This window comes from Stylophora pistillata, chromosome 6, assembly GCF_964205215.1.
Source record: "Stylophora pistillata chromosome 6, jaStyPist1.2, whole genome shotgun sequence".
Taxonomy (NCBI): Eukaryota; Metazoa; Cnidaria; class Anthozoa; order Scleractinia; family Pocilloporidae; genus Stylophora; species Stylophora pistillata.
In genome coordinates this window covers 10,823,252-10,840,919 of record NC_142524.1, presented here as the reverse complement: position 1 = coordinate 10,840,919, position 17,668 = coordinate 10,823,252, and the positions used below count along the sequence as shown (strand labels likewise).

At 36.8% G+C, this 17,668-nt stretch overlaps 2 protein-coding genes across 2 annotated transcripts; one reads left to right on the top strand and one right to left on the bottom strand.

The window, feature by feature from the left end:
* Positions 1-96: 96 nt before the first annotated feature.
* On the top strand, positions 97-8,584 carry LOC111339310 (radial spoke head protein 4 homolog A). Its single transcript, XM_022945938.2, has 14 exons — positions 97-314; positions 407-468; positions 627-694; positions 1,322-1,381; positions 2,183-2,393; positions 2,525-2,634; positions 3,231-3,261; positions 3,931-4,047; positions 4,623-4,720; positions 4,904-5,045; positions 5,353-5,462; positions 6,103-6,247; positions 6,936-7,053; positions 7,822-8,584. Exons 1-14 carry the CDS (start codon positions 214-216, stop codon positions 8,048-8,050), a joined length of 1,602 nt encoding a protein of 533 aa, XP_022801673.2. The 5' UTR covers positions 97-213; the 3' UTR covers positions 8,051-8,584.
* LOC111339314 (eukaryotic initiation factor 4A-III) lies at positions 8,483-15,905 on the bottom strand. Its single transcript, XM_022945941.2, has 14 exons — positions 15,644-15,905; positions 14,188-14,392; positions 14,025-14,097; positions 13,484-13,550; positions 12,730-12,792; positions 12,260-12,392; positions 11,454-11,534; positions 11,288-11,340; positions 10,744-10,832; positions 10,488-10,626; positions 10,276-10,391; positions 10,076-10,183; positions 9,667-9,794; positions 8,483-9,116 (listed from the first exon to the last, which is right to left on the bottom strand). Exons 2-14 carry the CDS (start codon positions 14,330-14,332, stop codon positions 9,100-9,102), a joined length of 1,212 nt encoding a protein of 403 aa, XP_022801676.2. The 5' UTR covers positions 14,333-14,392; positions 15,644-15,905; the 3' UTR covers positions 8,483-9,099.
* Between the last annotated feature and the right edge of the window lie 1,763 nt (positions 15,906-17,668).

The following is a 17,668-nucleotide window of genomic DNA, read 5'->3' as shown; positions in this document are numbered from 1 at the left end:
AAGGAGTTCCGATAATTCATCGACTGCAAATTTCCGGCCGTTCGGCGATCGTCACACACTCCGAAGAATCTCGAATAAGTATTGACTTATAATCAAATTGGTTGCTATGGTCACAAAAACCCTGGATGGCAGAGATGGCGGCCGATTAAGCCTGAGCGTACGAGACTACGAGATATATCGGTGATTATTTCTTTTTCAAATATCAAAAAGACCATGGATAGTCCAAGTGAATCTGGAAGCAGTGATTTAGACAGTGATTTTCAAAATGCCAAGGCCTTCTTGCTGAAAACAAGTTTACATTCGAATCTAAATGTGTAAGTACTATATTTTGAGGTCTCGTGTGAAGAGTTGTTTCAAACATAAACACCAAAGCTAAAGTCTTATTTCGTCTTCTTTTTTTATGTAGCTACGACCATCTTGCAACTGTGATTAGAAAGGTCTTGGAAGAGAAGCCAGAAAATATATCAGGCAAGCACTCGTTGCGTTAAGTTTTAGTGGTTCATGATCATAATTTGCTTTACTTTGCTTTGATGATGATCGAGCGCTGTCTTAGTTTTCTTGTAGATCCATTGATGTGTGCTTCACCACGTATTAAAGTTTTTTCCCTTTATTTTGCATTGATACAGACTTGATAGAGGATCTTGTCAGGGATGAAAAGAGAGCAAAATTTCGTCCCAATTTTGACACTATTCAGGTAATGCAATACTTAAGTGGCACTGGACTAGAAAGTGAAAGACTTCTCATAAAGTGTACTAGAAACAAATTTTTAAAAGACGAGGTACATTGCTTGGACAAATTAAAAACTGCTCTTGGATCAAGAGGTACATACACCCACGGGACAAAGAGAAGCAAAAAGTTCTCTCTAATTTAACCCATACTGTGCAAAAACTTTTCATATGATAAGTTGAATTTTACATGCATTTGATTGGCTCTCACTCATGATCTATTTATTGGAGGACAGACACATTGTTAACATCACATTTAACAACTTGATGCTTTTTTATCATATAAAACAAATAGATTCCATGTTGATGTAGGTCTGTATATTAATAGATCAAAGCACACATCAAAAAAAAAGGTGATAACATCAGGGACACACTAAGTTATGTCTCATGTGCCACTTTTTGTTCTTACTACATTTTGATGTCTTCTGTGAGCTATTGAACAGATGCATGACAATGTGAAATTTACCTTATGTTTGTTAAATAGTGCCCTCTTGATTGGTCAGTTTCTATAAGCGTCATGATATCCACAGAGATAAATTACAATGTTGTTATTAATGGTTTTATAATTATATTTCTTTTCAATTTTCTTCTTCCAGAATAAAGAAGATGAATCTACAGAGGTATTACTTGCAAGATCTCAGGTGGCATTGTTTGAAGTAAGTTGTATTGCATTTTTCAGAATTCATCAGCTGCCTAGAGAAAAAAAATGTTGATTGAAAGGAGCATCATATGTTGGTAGTTGTCAGTAAGAAGTAGTTTGATGATGGTGTCATATCCTCTCTTGAACTTAACAGTTACATTCACTCTTCTATCGCTGCTTGCCATAATATCAACAATCATGTGATATCTTTGCACCTGAACATGGTTGTACATGCATGGGAGCCTTGAAATACGCACATTGGCAAGCAGATCAAAGGTGTGGGTTGCAAGACTTGGCTGGGATCTGTGCTCTTGGCAAAGTCTCTTAAATCCCAGTTTCTCTTTCCACCACAGAGAATAAATACATGTAGATTAGCACCTCTACGATAGACAAACATCCCAATGCTGGTTTCATCGTACTGATACCTCATGATTGGGCAGCTGTGGGAGTTAGTCTAATGGTTAATGCGTTGGAGTCCACTGGTCGAGGGGTCTGGGTCCAATAACTGGCTGGGTCTTTGTGTTGTGCTCTAATGGGCCAAACACTTAGCTCTCACAGAACCTCTCTCCATCCAGGAGTATACATGGGTATTGGCAAACTGTCAGAGTAGCCTGGGGGAGGGGGGAAGAAGGCAAGATAACTTTGTGATGGACTGCTATCCCATCCAGGGGGAGAGGTTGGGTAGTAGTATTATATTTCCTAGTCACTTCAGGCCATAGAAACCAGGATGCAGGCTCCAGCTACATGGCTCACTCAGTTCAAATACAGAACTAACCTAATACAAGGGTTTTTTTTGTACCTGCAATCACATTTACAGAGAAAGCCCACGGAGCAAGAACTGGAGCCCTTGATGCAAGATCCAGATATGGAAGAGGAGCAGGAGGAGGTCCCATTGCCAGATCTGATGGAACTTGCCAACTACTTTGAACAAGCTGGTGTCGGCATTGGCAGAGAAGAAACATTTAGGATATTTCTGTCCTTGAAGATTTTAATTGACACATACCCAATTAGAACATGTAGATTTTGGGGTAAGAGCAATAAATATAACTCTGTGGAAATTAGAGATAAATATTTTGGATTATATTTTGTAATGGATCACTCCTTAGAAAGATAAGTGATCTGTCTTTTAACTGAACTGATTTATATTTTATTCTAACAGGTAAAATATTCGGCATCCATGAAAATTACTTCATTGCTGAAGTAGAGTTCTTTGAAGGAGAGGATCCCGAGGAGCCACTTGATGATGAACAACAATTAGAACAACAAGAGGTTAGAACCTGTATGCCTCAGTTTATACATATTTCCTAATCAGCCCGATATCTGATGTTTTAGAGATGTCAAATTAAGGTTCGCAACAGAAGGCCAGACCTGGTGGCAATTGATATCCCTGTCTTCTTTGGAATTTATAGCCCACTTCAAATCCCGTTAGGAGATGTAGGGTGGCCTGGTAGTTAGTGCACTCAACTCCAGATTAAGTGGTCTGGGTTTGAGCACTGGCCTGGGACATTGTGTCATGTTCTTAGGCAATGCATTTTACGCAGTGCCTCTCTTCAACCAGGTGTTTAAATGGGTATGGGCAAAATTAATGCTGGTGAGTAACCCTTTGATGGACAAGCATCCCATCCAGGGAAGAGTAGAAATATTCCTAGTCGCTTCATGCTATGGAAAGGGAAACATATGTGCATGTGGCATACTATCCAATTGTACAACCACAACACATACACTGTCCTATTAGTGCTCAAATCAGGCTGGTGATTTTACAAGAATTTATTACAATTAAAGTATTGTGGGAAAAAAATTATGAAATTCAAATGCAGTTGGAAAGTGAGTAATGCATTTTAACATTTGTCTTATTTTTACTACAGAATGAAACAAAAACAGACATCACTAAAGAGGGTGAGAGATATATTGTGTTTCAAACCAGGTCAAAAATTAACTGTTACCATAATCTGAAAAAAAGGAAATAGAAATTTAACTGATGAAAAAATTCACAACCAAAGTAAAATTTGAACCACTGTGCATTCACAAATCACAACTTAATTACCAGTAATAATTATTTTCGATGACCATAAATTTCTTCCTGCCTGGCATTTTAATTAATTGTGGTTTATATTTGTGCAATGTACTCAATATACAGATGTTACAACAGGGAAGGTTTCGTGGACTTGGCCAGTTTTTGGGTCCTCAGGAAGAGAGACTCGCACACACTCTAGTCCTGATTACATCTACCTTAATTTTTATTGCTAAATCAAATTTCTTAAATACGTATTGGTGGCTAGTTTTTACATGATTGAATATGTGAGGGAAGGCACATGATTTATAGTAAACACCTTAATTCGAACGTGAGCATAATGTTTTGTTCTACCCTATTTAGCTACATAAATCCTGCTCTGTTAAGATTACACTTTGCACACTTTTGCATCATATTTTAGCTTTACAATAATCCAGTAATTGATTTATTCTTAAACTTAGGATGACAGGTCACGTTTCAGTGCGCTAAGGTCATGCTTTCTTTAGTTTTACTACACAGATATAATTATTTACAAGTCTATCCTTTTTTCGCAGATTTTGATGTAGAGGAAGATGATGCCCCACAGGCAGATTTCAAACCACCAACAGCAATCCCCAAAGAAGAAAACAGAACAGGCTGTAACAAGAAAACATACTTTGTATCCAATAAACGTGAGTTGCTTCAGACTCAAAGATCTTTATTTTCTTTTAACCTTAACTCCACGAGTGACCAAGACAGAATTTCTCCTAACTATTTCAATTCAATATCAAACAGACAAGTAAGGAGAATAAAGAAAAATATCAACTAGGGGATTATTGGTTGATCTAATACCAAATTCTCCAAACTAATATCATAAGAATATATGGCATACAGTAAGGAGAAGTGCAAACATGTATTTACATGTGTATGTTCTTGTCAATGGTTTCCGTCATTAAGAAGCCCAAAATTTGTCATAGGTTTGGGACAAGAAAATTCTGAGTCTTCCTTAGGGATCCCTAGTCTGGCAAGTTATGTTTTTATCAAATGGGCATCAGAAAACCTGTTCTCTTAAACAACACTTTTAGACACATTTGTATTACAGTTACTCAGGAACAATTTCTTTCTCCCTGCACCCCCCCCCCCTCATTAGTTGATCCAGTACCAAATTCTCCAAACTAGCATCTTTGGGGTGATATATGGCAGATAGCAGCTCTAATTGTTTAGTTTAGATATATTAAATAAAGTATTTATTTTAATCTCACTACAGCTGGAGGTCAATGGGTCAGACTGCCCCCTGTTTATCCAGCACAGATTGTCATCTCAAGACAGATCAGAAAATTCTTCACAGGAAATCTTCAGGCACCTGTAAGTTATGAGTTACACTATTTGCATTGAGCCATCAAAAATTCATCCTGCCTAAGCTCCAATTATAGTAAACAATTAACTTGTGAGTGTGTGCTTTAGTGCTACATACTCTCTTGATCCTTTCAGTTTGTAAAATTTTGTAACAAAGCAATTCAATCTTATCTAGAGATTTGTAATCATTAGGTTGTGAGCTATCCACCATTCCCTGGAAATGAAGCAAACTACTTGAGAGCTCAAATTGCCAGAATATCAGCAACTACACACATCAGTCCTTTGGGTCACTACATGTATGAAGAAGATGAGGAGGAGGAGGATGAAGGAGGAGGTACAAAAAAATATTCATTTTCACTGATTTCCACTTTCCCCTTTTTTTCCTTTATTCCTCCCCAGCTTTTCTCTCCATGTGCTTTCCATCCTCTCTGCTCACCTTTTCCACTCCATCCTTACACATTCCTTTACCCTGAATGCCTTTCATTAACTCTTTTTTTCCTTTCTTTTTTCCCCTTTCATCCTTTCTCTCCCTCTCACCTTCTTTTTCTTTCTCTTTTTTTCTTATTAACCCTATGCCTTTCTCCCTTCTTTTCCTTCTTTGCTGTTTTAAAACTGAATTTGATGATTTGTGTAATTTTCAGCTCGTGATTCTTTTGTGGTGAATCAAGAATTTGAAGGACTCTCAATTAATGATATGGCTGATCCATCATGTGCAAACTGGGTTCATCATGTACAGTACATTCTTCCACAGGTAAGCTGTGCATACCAGGTAACTCTAAATGTCTGGTTGGTAACTGCACAGCAGACCTCTTCAACAATTCGGATTATTCTGAATTTGTTTGTAATCAGGCCAAATCATTCTGAAACCTTAAAATTCAAGGGATCAAACTTTATGATTAACATCCAAGGTTTCTTCCCAAGTAAAAGCAATGTAAGTAAGTTAATAATTTGGATATATCAACAAAGTTGAAATGGTAAATTGGCCACCGTAACGATTACAAAAGCTGACGTTTCGAGCGTTAGCCCTTCGTCGGAGCGAAGTAATGTAAGTAAGTTGTTGGTTAGACCCTTAGCTTCTCCTGAAGCATTAGCCATCAATGATTTCCCTTCTCCAACTCATCCTTTGATGACCAGTCTTTTGAGTGTGGTTCAGGTGTGGCCCCATTCTTCATCCTAGCCTGAACATCTTATCACCCTGTTTTTTTTGGTCATCCTCTTTTCTGTTTACTCTGGGTATTCCATTTCTAGGTTTGCCTTGTACACTGCCAGGATATTTCCTCAAGGTGTGGCCAATCCATCTTCACTTCCTCCAGCTAATTTGTATTCAAGTGGGTGACTACCCTGATCTTTTTCCTACCTCCTCCTAACAGTTGACTATTTTGCCTTTGCAGGGTCGTTGTACATGGTTCAATCCTTCACAGAAGAGAGAAGAAGAAGAACTTGAGGAAGAAGAGGAAGATGAAGAGAGAGAAGAACCAGATGAACCTGAACCAGAGCAGGGTCCTCCCTTACTGACACCTCTCTCTGAAGATGCAGGTAAGTAAGAGAGTGCTTGATGGTTCTGTCTTTGACAGTAGTAACTGCTATTCTGCCCTGTTTAGCCCGTCATCATCTTAGTGCGTTTTAATGCATCCACTCCTGAAAAATACCAGAGTGGGCATGATCTGTCAGACTGACAACACAGTGATGTGTATTTTTAAAAGAATTATAAATGTTCGAATGACATTAGATTTTTTTAGACATTTAAGAATAAATATTAGCAAGAAAAACACACTACATTTCGATGACTCCATGTCATCATTCTCAAGTGCGAAGAGCATAAAAATGAATAGTTAATTTATACCGTATGAAGGTGACAAACGTAAAAAGTTAAAAACTTTTCTTAAAAATTTTAAATAAATAATTGCGCGTGTTGAGTTCATAAATGTAAACTATTAAGTAAATAGTTTCGTGCGTATGGAATCCAATTGTTTGTTCAAAGAGGGCTTCATCTTCTTTATGAAAAGCATTTCATGAACTAAACAGTCCGGTTTCCCGGTGCACTTTTTAAGTACGTTGAAACAAACATAAATTAACTATTCATTTTTATTCTCTTCTCACTTGAGAATGATGACATGGAGTCATCGAAATATTGTGTGTTTTTCTCGCTAATATTTATTCTTAAATTATAAATGTGTTGTCCTAATATAATATTCTTTTTGTTCTCAATTTCTATTGTTGACAGAGGTTGATGGCATGCCCCCTTGGACTGCACAGAAGTCTTCAACGTTAATTCCACAGTACTCTTTAGCAGTAATGCACTCCAACCTGTGGCCAGGAGCACATGCATTTGTTCTTGAGAGGTTTGTATTCATGGAATAACTGATTCACTCTGTGATGCAGTGAATAGTTCAAAGTAAATGAGAGGCATCTCTCCCATATTTCTAAAGCTGTCCTCCTTCCACATCCACCTTTAATGCACCTGGACCCAGTTGTTCAAAGACCGATTAGCGCTAACCCAGGGTTAAATTTTAATCCAGATTTCTTTCTTCCAATGTTGAGAAGCCTTTTTTTGGTAATTTTCTCTATTCTTTTCAGGGCATCCAATCATCAACTTCTAGACAAAAAGAATACTACTAAATTTTCTTTTGAAAGCTTTCAGATGATATCAAATTTCACACTAACCCTGGGTTATCTTAACCCTGCTTTGAACAATGCAGCCCTGTCCTACCAAGAAGATTAACCAATTCTTAACCCCCTTTAATTCCCAGAAGTGATTAAGCTGTAACTTCTCCTTATAATATCCATACATTATCCGACAAACAGGTAATGAGAATACTCAAACTTATCCGGTAAAAGTTGTTGCCTTAATTGAGCACCAAATTCTCCTAACCAGTTTACCAGGAAATGTATGGCAGCTAGATGGGAGAATTTACAATCAGATCATGGGAGTTAAAGGGTTAAGAGAGACTAGCATCTAACTTTTGCTTACAACATCATCCCTGAAGTACTCATTAGGGTATATACTGCACTTTGATTTGCAATAGTGTCTTGTTGTTTCATTTTCATACAATTGAATGTGTCATGAAATAGTTTTTGATAACAAATTTTGATCTTCCTACCCATCCTAGAAAATTTGAAAACCTCTATGTTGGTTGGGGCCAGAAATTCAGTGCAGAAAACTACAGCCCACCACCTCCTCCGGCACCTCAGGAAGAATACCCCAGTGGACCAGAGATTACTGAGGCTGAAGACCCATCTGTGGAGGAGGAGAAGGCTCTGAAGGCTGCTCAACAGGAAGCAATGGAGGCTGCAGAGATGGAGGACGACGAAGATGATGATGATGATGATGATGATTAGGCACCCTTTTGGTGTTTTAATAATTTCCGTTAAATCATAAATCATGTTTTTTTAGGTCCATAACACTTTAAATCAGTTACTTGCTTATGGAATACAAATAACATAACCAATATCTTGAAATAAGGGTTATCACATAAACAAACTTGAAAAGAGTTCTTTACGTCAACATGCACTGTTTTGTTTGGTTGTTGTCATTATAAGCAAGTTAGACATCTCTTACCCAAAAAAAAAAAAAACATGTACCTATTGTTGAAAAGTTTTGCTTTTCCAAACTGTTACTGCTGAAGTCTCTGTCATACATCTTAAAGCTTTCTCGGTAAAATGTGAATGGAGTCGAAACAAAGTGGCTTGAAATGTCTCAGGAACCAATTTTAATTATTCATAAACAACCTACTATGCTGTCAGTAAAATTCCATGACAAGAGTACTGAAGTGTGATCTTAAGCATTGTACATTTTATTTGTAAGATACACAACTTTAACAAACATCCATCTATGAAAAAGTCGTGGATTAAATAACTGTGTTTACCACTGCATAGCCTGCTGTTTCAGTGCTTTTTGTACTGGCCCTGGATATTAAAACACTGGATAACACTATCCAGCAGACAGCATAGTGTGTTTTGTTAGCACTTATCTGCTGGAAAGTTATTTATCTGGTAAACAACACTATCCAGCCTTTGAACAACCAAGAAATAGTTATTAAAATCAAAAAATTAGAGACAATTGCTAAAAAAAAAATCACAATTGTAGCTAGTAAACCACATACCAGAAACTCTCAAGGAAAACTATGCTAAGTAAATCAGTCTTGTCAAATAGCAAGTAGCTTGATTACGCTGAAAGTGCTTCTATCAAACAAAGCAAGTGTATATAGGGTTAAAAAGTTAAGAAGGAAAACGGTTAGCCTTTCGCTGAAATTTTTTTTTGTGTCAAACTACAGGAAATTTTAAGATAAAAGGGCCTATTCACAGGGTAAATCTAGCATCCATCATTTAAGCTATGTACTACTCCTATCAATGGCTGTGTCTTTGTTCACATTGTATTTCCAGGAAGTTTAAATGAGATCAGCCACTGAAACAAAAAAGACGAAAAAAGAGAGAACAAACATATTAGGTGTGACAAAGGAATAGATAAAGAAGCAGACAAATCATGAGAATAAAGAAAAATAGCAATCAGGGGATTAGAAGTTGATCAGATACCAAATTATCTGGAGTAACATCATAAGAATTGTCTAGCAGACAGTAAAGAGAATTATTACTTTGCGATCTTGGGAGCAAAAGTGTTAACCTATGCAAGTCTAAGAATCAGTGGAGAAGACTAGAAAATGGGCAGGCAAAACATGGACACGGTGATACTATAGGAAACATTCTCCAGAGAAAACTGACTTTTTCGACAAAACAACTACAACAGACTATTGAGGTTGCTAGAGTGAGGGGGGTTCTTTAAAAAAAAAAAAAAAAAAAAAAAGGAATAGTTGTTAGTTTAAGTGACTAAAGTTTTAGTCAAAGCTGTGGACACCAATAATTCCCATGACTTCCCTAACACAGGCAATCATACTTGACTAGTGACTACTACTTCCTGGACAAAAACCTTCTACTGCAAAACAGTTACTAAGACATACCATTCATGGGCATTTCATCAATCTGAGTACTGTAGTACTGTTCAATGTCACGCAAGATTCTGATGTCATCTGACTTCACAAAGTTGATGGCGACACCTTTGCGACCGAATCGACCAGAGCGACCGATCCTGAATTCAACAAATGAAAGGGTAGAGTTGTCAACTATGTACCAAACTTTGATTGTAAGTCTGATGGAAGGTAAATTTAACCCTTTGGCTCCTAACAGTGACTAGCATCTAATTGCTCCTTACAATATCACCCATGAATCACAAACTAAGGTCAAGAGGAGAAAGAAATCATCACCAACTTAATAAGCTCCTGATTATTCAACAAATGCACAGAGAACAGTAAGGGGAAGGTAAATACTGATGTCATGTTGCAAAAGTTCCAGAAGATCTCTCTCGCTTACCTGTGAATGTACAATTCACGGTTGTTTGGCAAGTCATAGTTGATCACCAGAGACACTTGCTGTACATCAATGCCTCGAGCCCACACATCTGTTGAGATCAGCACTCGACTGCATGAAATAAAAAAGGAACAATGCAAGAGTCAACCCTCACAAAAAGAAAAACTTTTACATTAGAAAAAGCACTTCAGTCTCTATCTAACCTCTGTCCAGATCTGAATTCTTTCATGATGGCCTCTCTTTCTTTCTGTGGCATGTCACCATGCATGGCTGAAACAGTGAAGTTTGCCTCTCGCATCTTCTCCACAAGCCAGTCCACCTGGTAAGGAACAAAAATTACTTCAACATGATTTTCATAAAACAATTTGATTTGCAAATCAGACAGAGAAATTGGGGCTTAACTCTGTAAACTAACCTTTCTCTTAGTGTTGCAGAAAATAACAGCTTGTGTGATGGTAAGAGTGTCGTATAAATCACAGAGGGTGTCAAACTTCCATTCTTCACGTTCCACTGCCACAAAGAACTGTTTGATGCCTTCCAATGTCAACTCATCGCTAAGACAAAAAAATAGGATTTCACTGTGAGAAAGTCCCCTTTGAAATGTTTGCAAGCTTTTGAAGCAAAAACAACTATTTTTCTACAGTTCCTAGCCACACAAAAATGTAACTCACCGCTTGACAAGAATCCTAATTGGGTCAGTCATGAACTTTTGGGTCATCTCTAGGATTTCATGTGGAAGGGTTGCACTTAGAAGTACAACCTAAAACAAATTTGAAAACAGTAAGACATCCACATGTCACATGAATTTTACTATTAACAGTACATGAGGGAGGCATATACAGCAACCCAGGAAACATTGTTAACTTCAATCTTAGTAATAATAATAATAATAATAATGATAATAATATATCGATTTCTATAGCGTATTTCCATGGAATGCTCTAATGCACTTTACAACACTGTGCGGGGGACTTTTCCAGACTGCCGGCAGCAGTTTACAATAAATAAAGAAGAAATTTTACAGATGCCCCCTCCCCCCATCTGGGCCATCTGACCCAGAGTCCAGCGCACTGACCACTGGACTACTTGCGCCTCTGATAACTAGACCTGGGTAAAGTGGCACTGAGTTCCATAAATTTAAAACCTAAATAAAGCTTCCTTCCAGTAAGAATAAAATAAGTGAACAGCTTGGCAAGAGGCAAGTTCACAACTAACCTGAGTGGCTGGGGGAAGATATCTGTAAACATCATAGATCTGTTCCTTAAAACCTAAAGGGGACACACACAAAATATTATTAATAAGACAAAAAAGTCACATTGGTTGAATGCATCATGCAACAGATTAAGGACAGTAACTGAACAATCATGACTCAGTTCTTTACCCTTATTCAACATTTCATCTGCTTCATCCAACACCAACATTTTAATGGATCGAGTTCTTAAGCTTCTTCTTCTTATCATGTCTGGTAAACACAGCAAAGGAGCAAATTAAAACCAAAATTGCAATATAAATCTTGGTACCAGAGTGGAATTAAGCCAACACTTGAAACAAAGTTCAAAATCCCTATGGCAGACTCTGGCTTTTTTTTTTCCTCTACACACTACAAATTATTCATTACTTTCTTTAGTATATATGGGAGTCAATGGGAACAATTGAAATAGCATACATGAAAAAATGTTTAATATAGCAAGCTGGAAACGTGAAAGTGTAATGTCACTACCACCGACAACAGTCCTTCTCAGGACTACACTCACCCAGACGATCATACTACACTTTCACATGTTATCCCCAGGTTCAAACCATTTACTGCATAGCAAGCTGGATTGTGCAAGAATTTTGATTGGTTCATACTTATGATCCATCAAGGGCAGATGCATAAATGACATCAACATCAACAACTTTGTTTCTTTTTTATTATATGAAACAAATATATTCCATGCTGCCAAGGGTATGTTCACTAACAGAACACAGATGATGTCAAAATGAATCAAGAACATCAGTGACACACTCAGCTGCCCTTTGTATGCCCCCTTTTTTGTTCTCGCTGCATTTTGATGTCATCTGTGATCCATAACCAAACAGAAAGAGGACAACAAGATATCTTATTGGGTGAGGTATAATTATTGTAAACCATAGCATTAATAAATGAACAGCAATTTCAGACCTAACTAGAATCATGTCACTTACCAAAGACTCTGCCTGGTGTACCAGACACAACATGCTGTCCATAATCAAGTTTTCTGATGTCCTCTCCTACATTTGTTCCTCCAATACAAGCATGACACTGAATGCTCATGTAGTCACCAAGAGCAAGAATGACCTGTTGGAAGCCACAATTGGTATCACAAAAATCTTACAGGGGAGTTTATGACAGTTGAAAGCCCTTGAACTTCACAAGTTTCTCTCCTCGCTTATTTCAGTTATTTAATTACCAAGGGTAGAATGAAGATAAGGCACATGGTAATTCTTAAACTTGGCAAGTTCCATCATTTACTTTAAATCTACACAAACTTACTTCACAACATAAAAAACTCTGCATTTACACATATTTCGAAGAACACATTTGGAATGCTCATAAAACTTTAAGAGTCATTCAATGACTAAGAGGGGCACCAGGATATATCAGATAAAGTAAAACTAAACAAACATGAATCTACCTTCTGAATTTGTTGTGCAAGTTCTCGAGTTGGAGACAAAATCAAAGCCTGTGTTTCTCTTGTCTGTAGAAAAGAAAAGCAAGAATTCAGAAAAATTAAATTTTTAGAACTCCCAAATTCATGGGTACAGCACATTCATTTACAATACACAATGATCAACTTCAATCTACCTATTTCTTTCTTGAGATTTAATTCAAGGTTTTCTTACTATAAACAGGTTTGTCACTCTAAAGATTATTCTGTAGACATTGCAATTTGAGAGAATTATAACATTTTGATTCAATTCTACAATCTAAGCCTTTCTTTTTATAAGTTAAAGAGTCAGATTTTAATTTCTTTCTTCTTGTTTCAGACCAGGGTCACTACACCACAGTGAGCAAAACTGTTTGCCAAATCCTTTGTTGGAAGGAACTCGAAAATGAAAAAGTTGTGTTCCTGGGCATAATTCATGTTCTAAAAAGATCTGTCTTGGGTAATATCGATTGACATTTCAACAACATATATAGAAGTCACAATCAGAGTCAAGCAAACAGTTGTTGACTAGTCAATCACCACAACAAATTATAAATAACCTCTAACTCCCACCAAGTCTACCGAAATGACAGTCTATCCCTAACAACCATTCATTTGCTAGCTGTTCTCATCCACATGATCACACTACATTTGTTCTACTCTAGCAGTTCTCCCTGCTTTAAATAATTTACTAATGGAGCTTTTCTAATCTATTCTTGAACCTTGAATGTGATTTACAAACCTGAATATCTATTGACTGAAGTACAGAGATAGACAGAGTGGCCGTTTTTCCTGTTCCAGACTGGGCCCTAGAGGAGAGGAGAGAAACCCATCAGTTAGTAACAAGGTTCCTGGTTTGAGGTATGAAGTCGCAAGTACATGAAAGAAATTATATCAACATTCTAGGCATTAACATAATTCACAAGAATGTTTTCATTCTGTTGAACTTTCAATGGGATTTGACTTTTTTGCAGTATATTAACAGTGCTGAGTTGCTCCGCTTTATCTTCCAGATACTTGAAGACATCATGTGTAACCACAAGAGTGACTTTCCAAAGTAGCCTCGAAGGGTCTGGTACACCAACTCCAAAACAAAATTATCTTCCAGTTCAAGTAGAAACACCACAGATAGAAAATACTGGCTTCAAACTTCGATAGCTTCGACGAAATAAGGCATTCTGTAAGTTAACCGATTTGAACCGTCGGAAACATGAAGGGAAAAGTATGGAAAGTATATTTGTCAAAAGCCACTCAAATCCTCACGTTAAAACGTAAAAACTTACTGTGCAATGACGTCTCTTCCTTTGATAATCGGTTTAATAGCACGCTGTTGAATTGCCGATGGTTTCTCAAAACCTAAAAATGATTAAAAAAAGCTCAGATACGAACGAAAAAACCTTGCTAACACATGTGATGGTTATGGCGTCATGCACTATTCGAACTTACCATAAGCGTAAATGCCTCGAACCAAGTCTTCACGAAGTTTTAGCTGGTCGAAAGTGGGAACGACGTCAACCTCCTCTGAAGTTGAGAATTCGATCTTGGTTAGATCTTCCTCGTCGTCGGCTACAACCTTTCTTTTGCGAGACATTTTATGACTTTACAACTTCACGTTTTCTTTGAGCGTGCAGGATAAGCTGAGAGACCGCGCCTGGTTACAACAAATCAAGAGTTACTAAGCATGATGGGATATGAGTCCTCTGATCTGAACGGACCGTGAGAAGAGAGTAGTGTGGGGGAAGTCACTGATTTTTATGCTTGGAAGAAAAAAAAGGAAAGATTATGGCAAATTGGGGATTATATGATTGATAGAGGAACTAGGTGGGCTCAAAAATCAGTCTGTTTCACATTCCAAGGTTCTCCCCTATTTGCATCAGCGCTTATGAGTCCCTTATCCAGGCATGAGATTTTAATTGTATAAAATTTCATGTTAGAGCTTAGCTTTTTACAGGTATATTTTGTTCTCTTGACTTAATGATTTTGAGCTGAATTTTCAGTTTTTTTGTTGTTGTTGTTTTTTGTTTTGTTTTGTTTTGTTTTTTTTTTTTCGTAAACAATGCAAGGGTTTTTTGCTTTTATATCATTCAAAGTTTTATTGTTAAATCCCTAATACAGTATTTCTTCGAATAAAGGCCTGGGTACTGATTCAAAATTTCAGCTTTAATGGAGGGGGTGCCCATTGGAAGGAGGAAACTTGATTATGATGAGTGCTTATTAAGTTAGCACAGCAATAGGACAAAAAATCAGATGGAAACTAATAACACACAAAGTACACGGAGATAAATAACTGAAACAGAAAAGAAACCGTTCTCCTCTACTGATTCCACCGTAATTGTAGAGTTTACGGCGACCAAAATCTAAATTCTCAAGTTCAAAGACGTGTCGCTCCAAAACGCGGTTAACGAGGTGTTTGGGACTATTTTACTGATCGAAATGACAACCCAAAGTTGTCTGTTTGCACGAATCTTTATTCTTGAAAGGCAATCGACCACGAACCACAATCAATGACGAAAATAACGATTATTCTGACGGTCAATTAATCTATCGAACGATCGATCGTAAACTGAAACAACAATACAACGAAGTTCTATCAATCTAACGAAAAGCCGCGGAATACATGATCAAAGAATCGCATGTTAAATACTGGGCTTTAAAGTTTATTACGAGATTAACAATACAAGTGAAACAGAACAAAAGTTTGGAAACAAATTAAAAGAGTTTTGATGACTGATAAACAGCCCATTGTTCTATCTAAATGATGGGCGTTCACTGACTCGCAAATTGGCACGAATTTGGCCTTTAAATCTTAAATCTATACAGATCATTGCAATATTTGTTTGTATATTGTCGCCCAACACTGAAAAGACTGGAAAGGAAAAAACAAAGTTACAAAGGTACTCACATATCGGTCCCGCTTGTGCCAGAGGTTGAGAAAACGAAAGGGCGAAAGTTTACCAAGGCTATTCAAAACTTACGAAGAACAGATTAAAGGGACGCTAAATTTGCCTTTTGCATGCGCGTAGTGACGCTGAAAGGTCCGATTACAAAACCAATAGAAATACAGAAAAACAGATAAGCATTGTAACTATGTGGCTATCTAAGATCATTCTGAAATTAGTGAACTAATCAATAATCAATCAAAAAATGAGCCTTCTGGCTAATGTCCTTAACAGTAATTGAAGCTCAAAAAGAGGTGGTAGAAACAGGTTTTTCTTGTATCCCCAATATTTAAGAAAGTGTGGGAAGGAGGGGGTAGTTAATCAAAACAGGGGCTTGTTTAAGATTATGTTTACGGGTTGGACGCTTCTGAGAGTGAGTACTTCTTCCAGGAAAAATGGTAACTGAAAGTAACCTTTTTCACAAAGTATAATTTAAAGAGTTTTTAAAAGTTTTTTAATCAATCACATCACGAGTGGTCAGAAGGATTGGGTCCTTTACAACGTAACATCAGTGTGCATATTCTCCATACTGTTCTTTGCACATTTCCCAAGATGCTGACAAGATAGATAGATGGATAAATGGATAGTTTATTCACCTTAAATAACTTATAGCCAAGAGCTGAATTGCGATAAGGTTTACAAATGCAAAATTTCTAACTTACTAAATTACAACTAATTAGTTAATTTACTAATTAAAAAGTGTTACAAAATGACTAATTCACAAACGTGGGTCAAATTCCTATGTAAAATAAGAAACAAAATAATATCTAATTATCACCTACAATAAACGTAACTTAAAAGACAAGGAGAATTTGTCTAGCAATCAAGAGCTTCTTTGGATGGTGATCATTTCCTTTATTCTTGTGACCTTAAAGTTTGATTCAGGGATGATAATGTACGGAAAGCTTTGATGATGGTCACTTTTAGGGTTAAAGGATTTTAAAAAGAAATTTTTATTTAAAACTTAAGTGTAATGGATTTTTGCAAGTCTTGCAATGCAACACCTAGACTTTCTCTTCCATGATGATACATTCTTAATACAAAAAAAGAAACAAAAACTGTCCTTCCATGCCTGTGAAAACAATGTCATTATTTTTATCATTGTTAGTATTATTTTTTTTAACATGTGGGAGACTTGGTAACCCCATAAAAGAGCCCTTTGAGGGCAATATTTCCCATTAACCAACAGCAATTTCAAAATCAGTTGTATTCACTTTGTATTGTAGAAATGAAAATAAATGCCATCCTTGAAATGATGAGTCATGGAAATTTTTAAGGATAAATCTTGTTAACTCCAAACATTTTACACATTTTTTTGGCTAGTTTCTCCTGTTGTTTATTCAGCATCATCATTTTCATTCAATACCTAATCAATAATTTAAAAAAAAATTCCTCACAGCTGCCTTTAGGTACTCTTTTCAACCTGGTGATGCCACCTGCTTTCCCTTCAGAAAAATGAAAAATACTTAGAAGTTCCCTGCTGTGTGTTGAAGGGAACGAGGTCATAGTTGACAAAAAGATGCCTGCAGGTGGCACCCTTATTATGGCAAACATAAACAATTTATCCTTTCAGGGCTCACTTCTCATTTCTAAACAAAGATGTGCTACCATTAAATTACTATGTTGGCAAGAATGCATAAGGGAAGGTTTAGATCAACATCATCAGAGTATCCAATACAAAGACTCCCAGATCATTTCAAACACAATTATGAAGAGAATTATACATGCAACTATAGTTCACCTGAATGATCAGCCTTTGTTGCAGGATGCAACAGGAAAAATTGTCACATGAAGTATATTTGAATTGCTGAATCATTCTTACACAGCTGTGGATAATACAATATTTCTCACAACCTTCTTAAATGAATGGTACACAAAGACACCTATTCTTTGTTCTATTTGATCCATCTGCAAACAAATTTGATGAAAAATTCCAACATAAAGCAGGAGTCAAAGTGGTAAAATTTACATAAGCTTTGCAAGCAAAC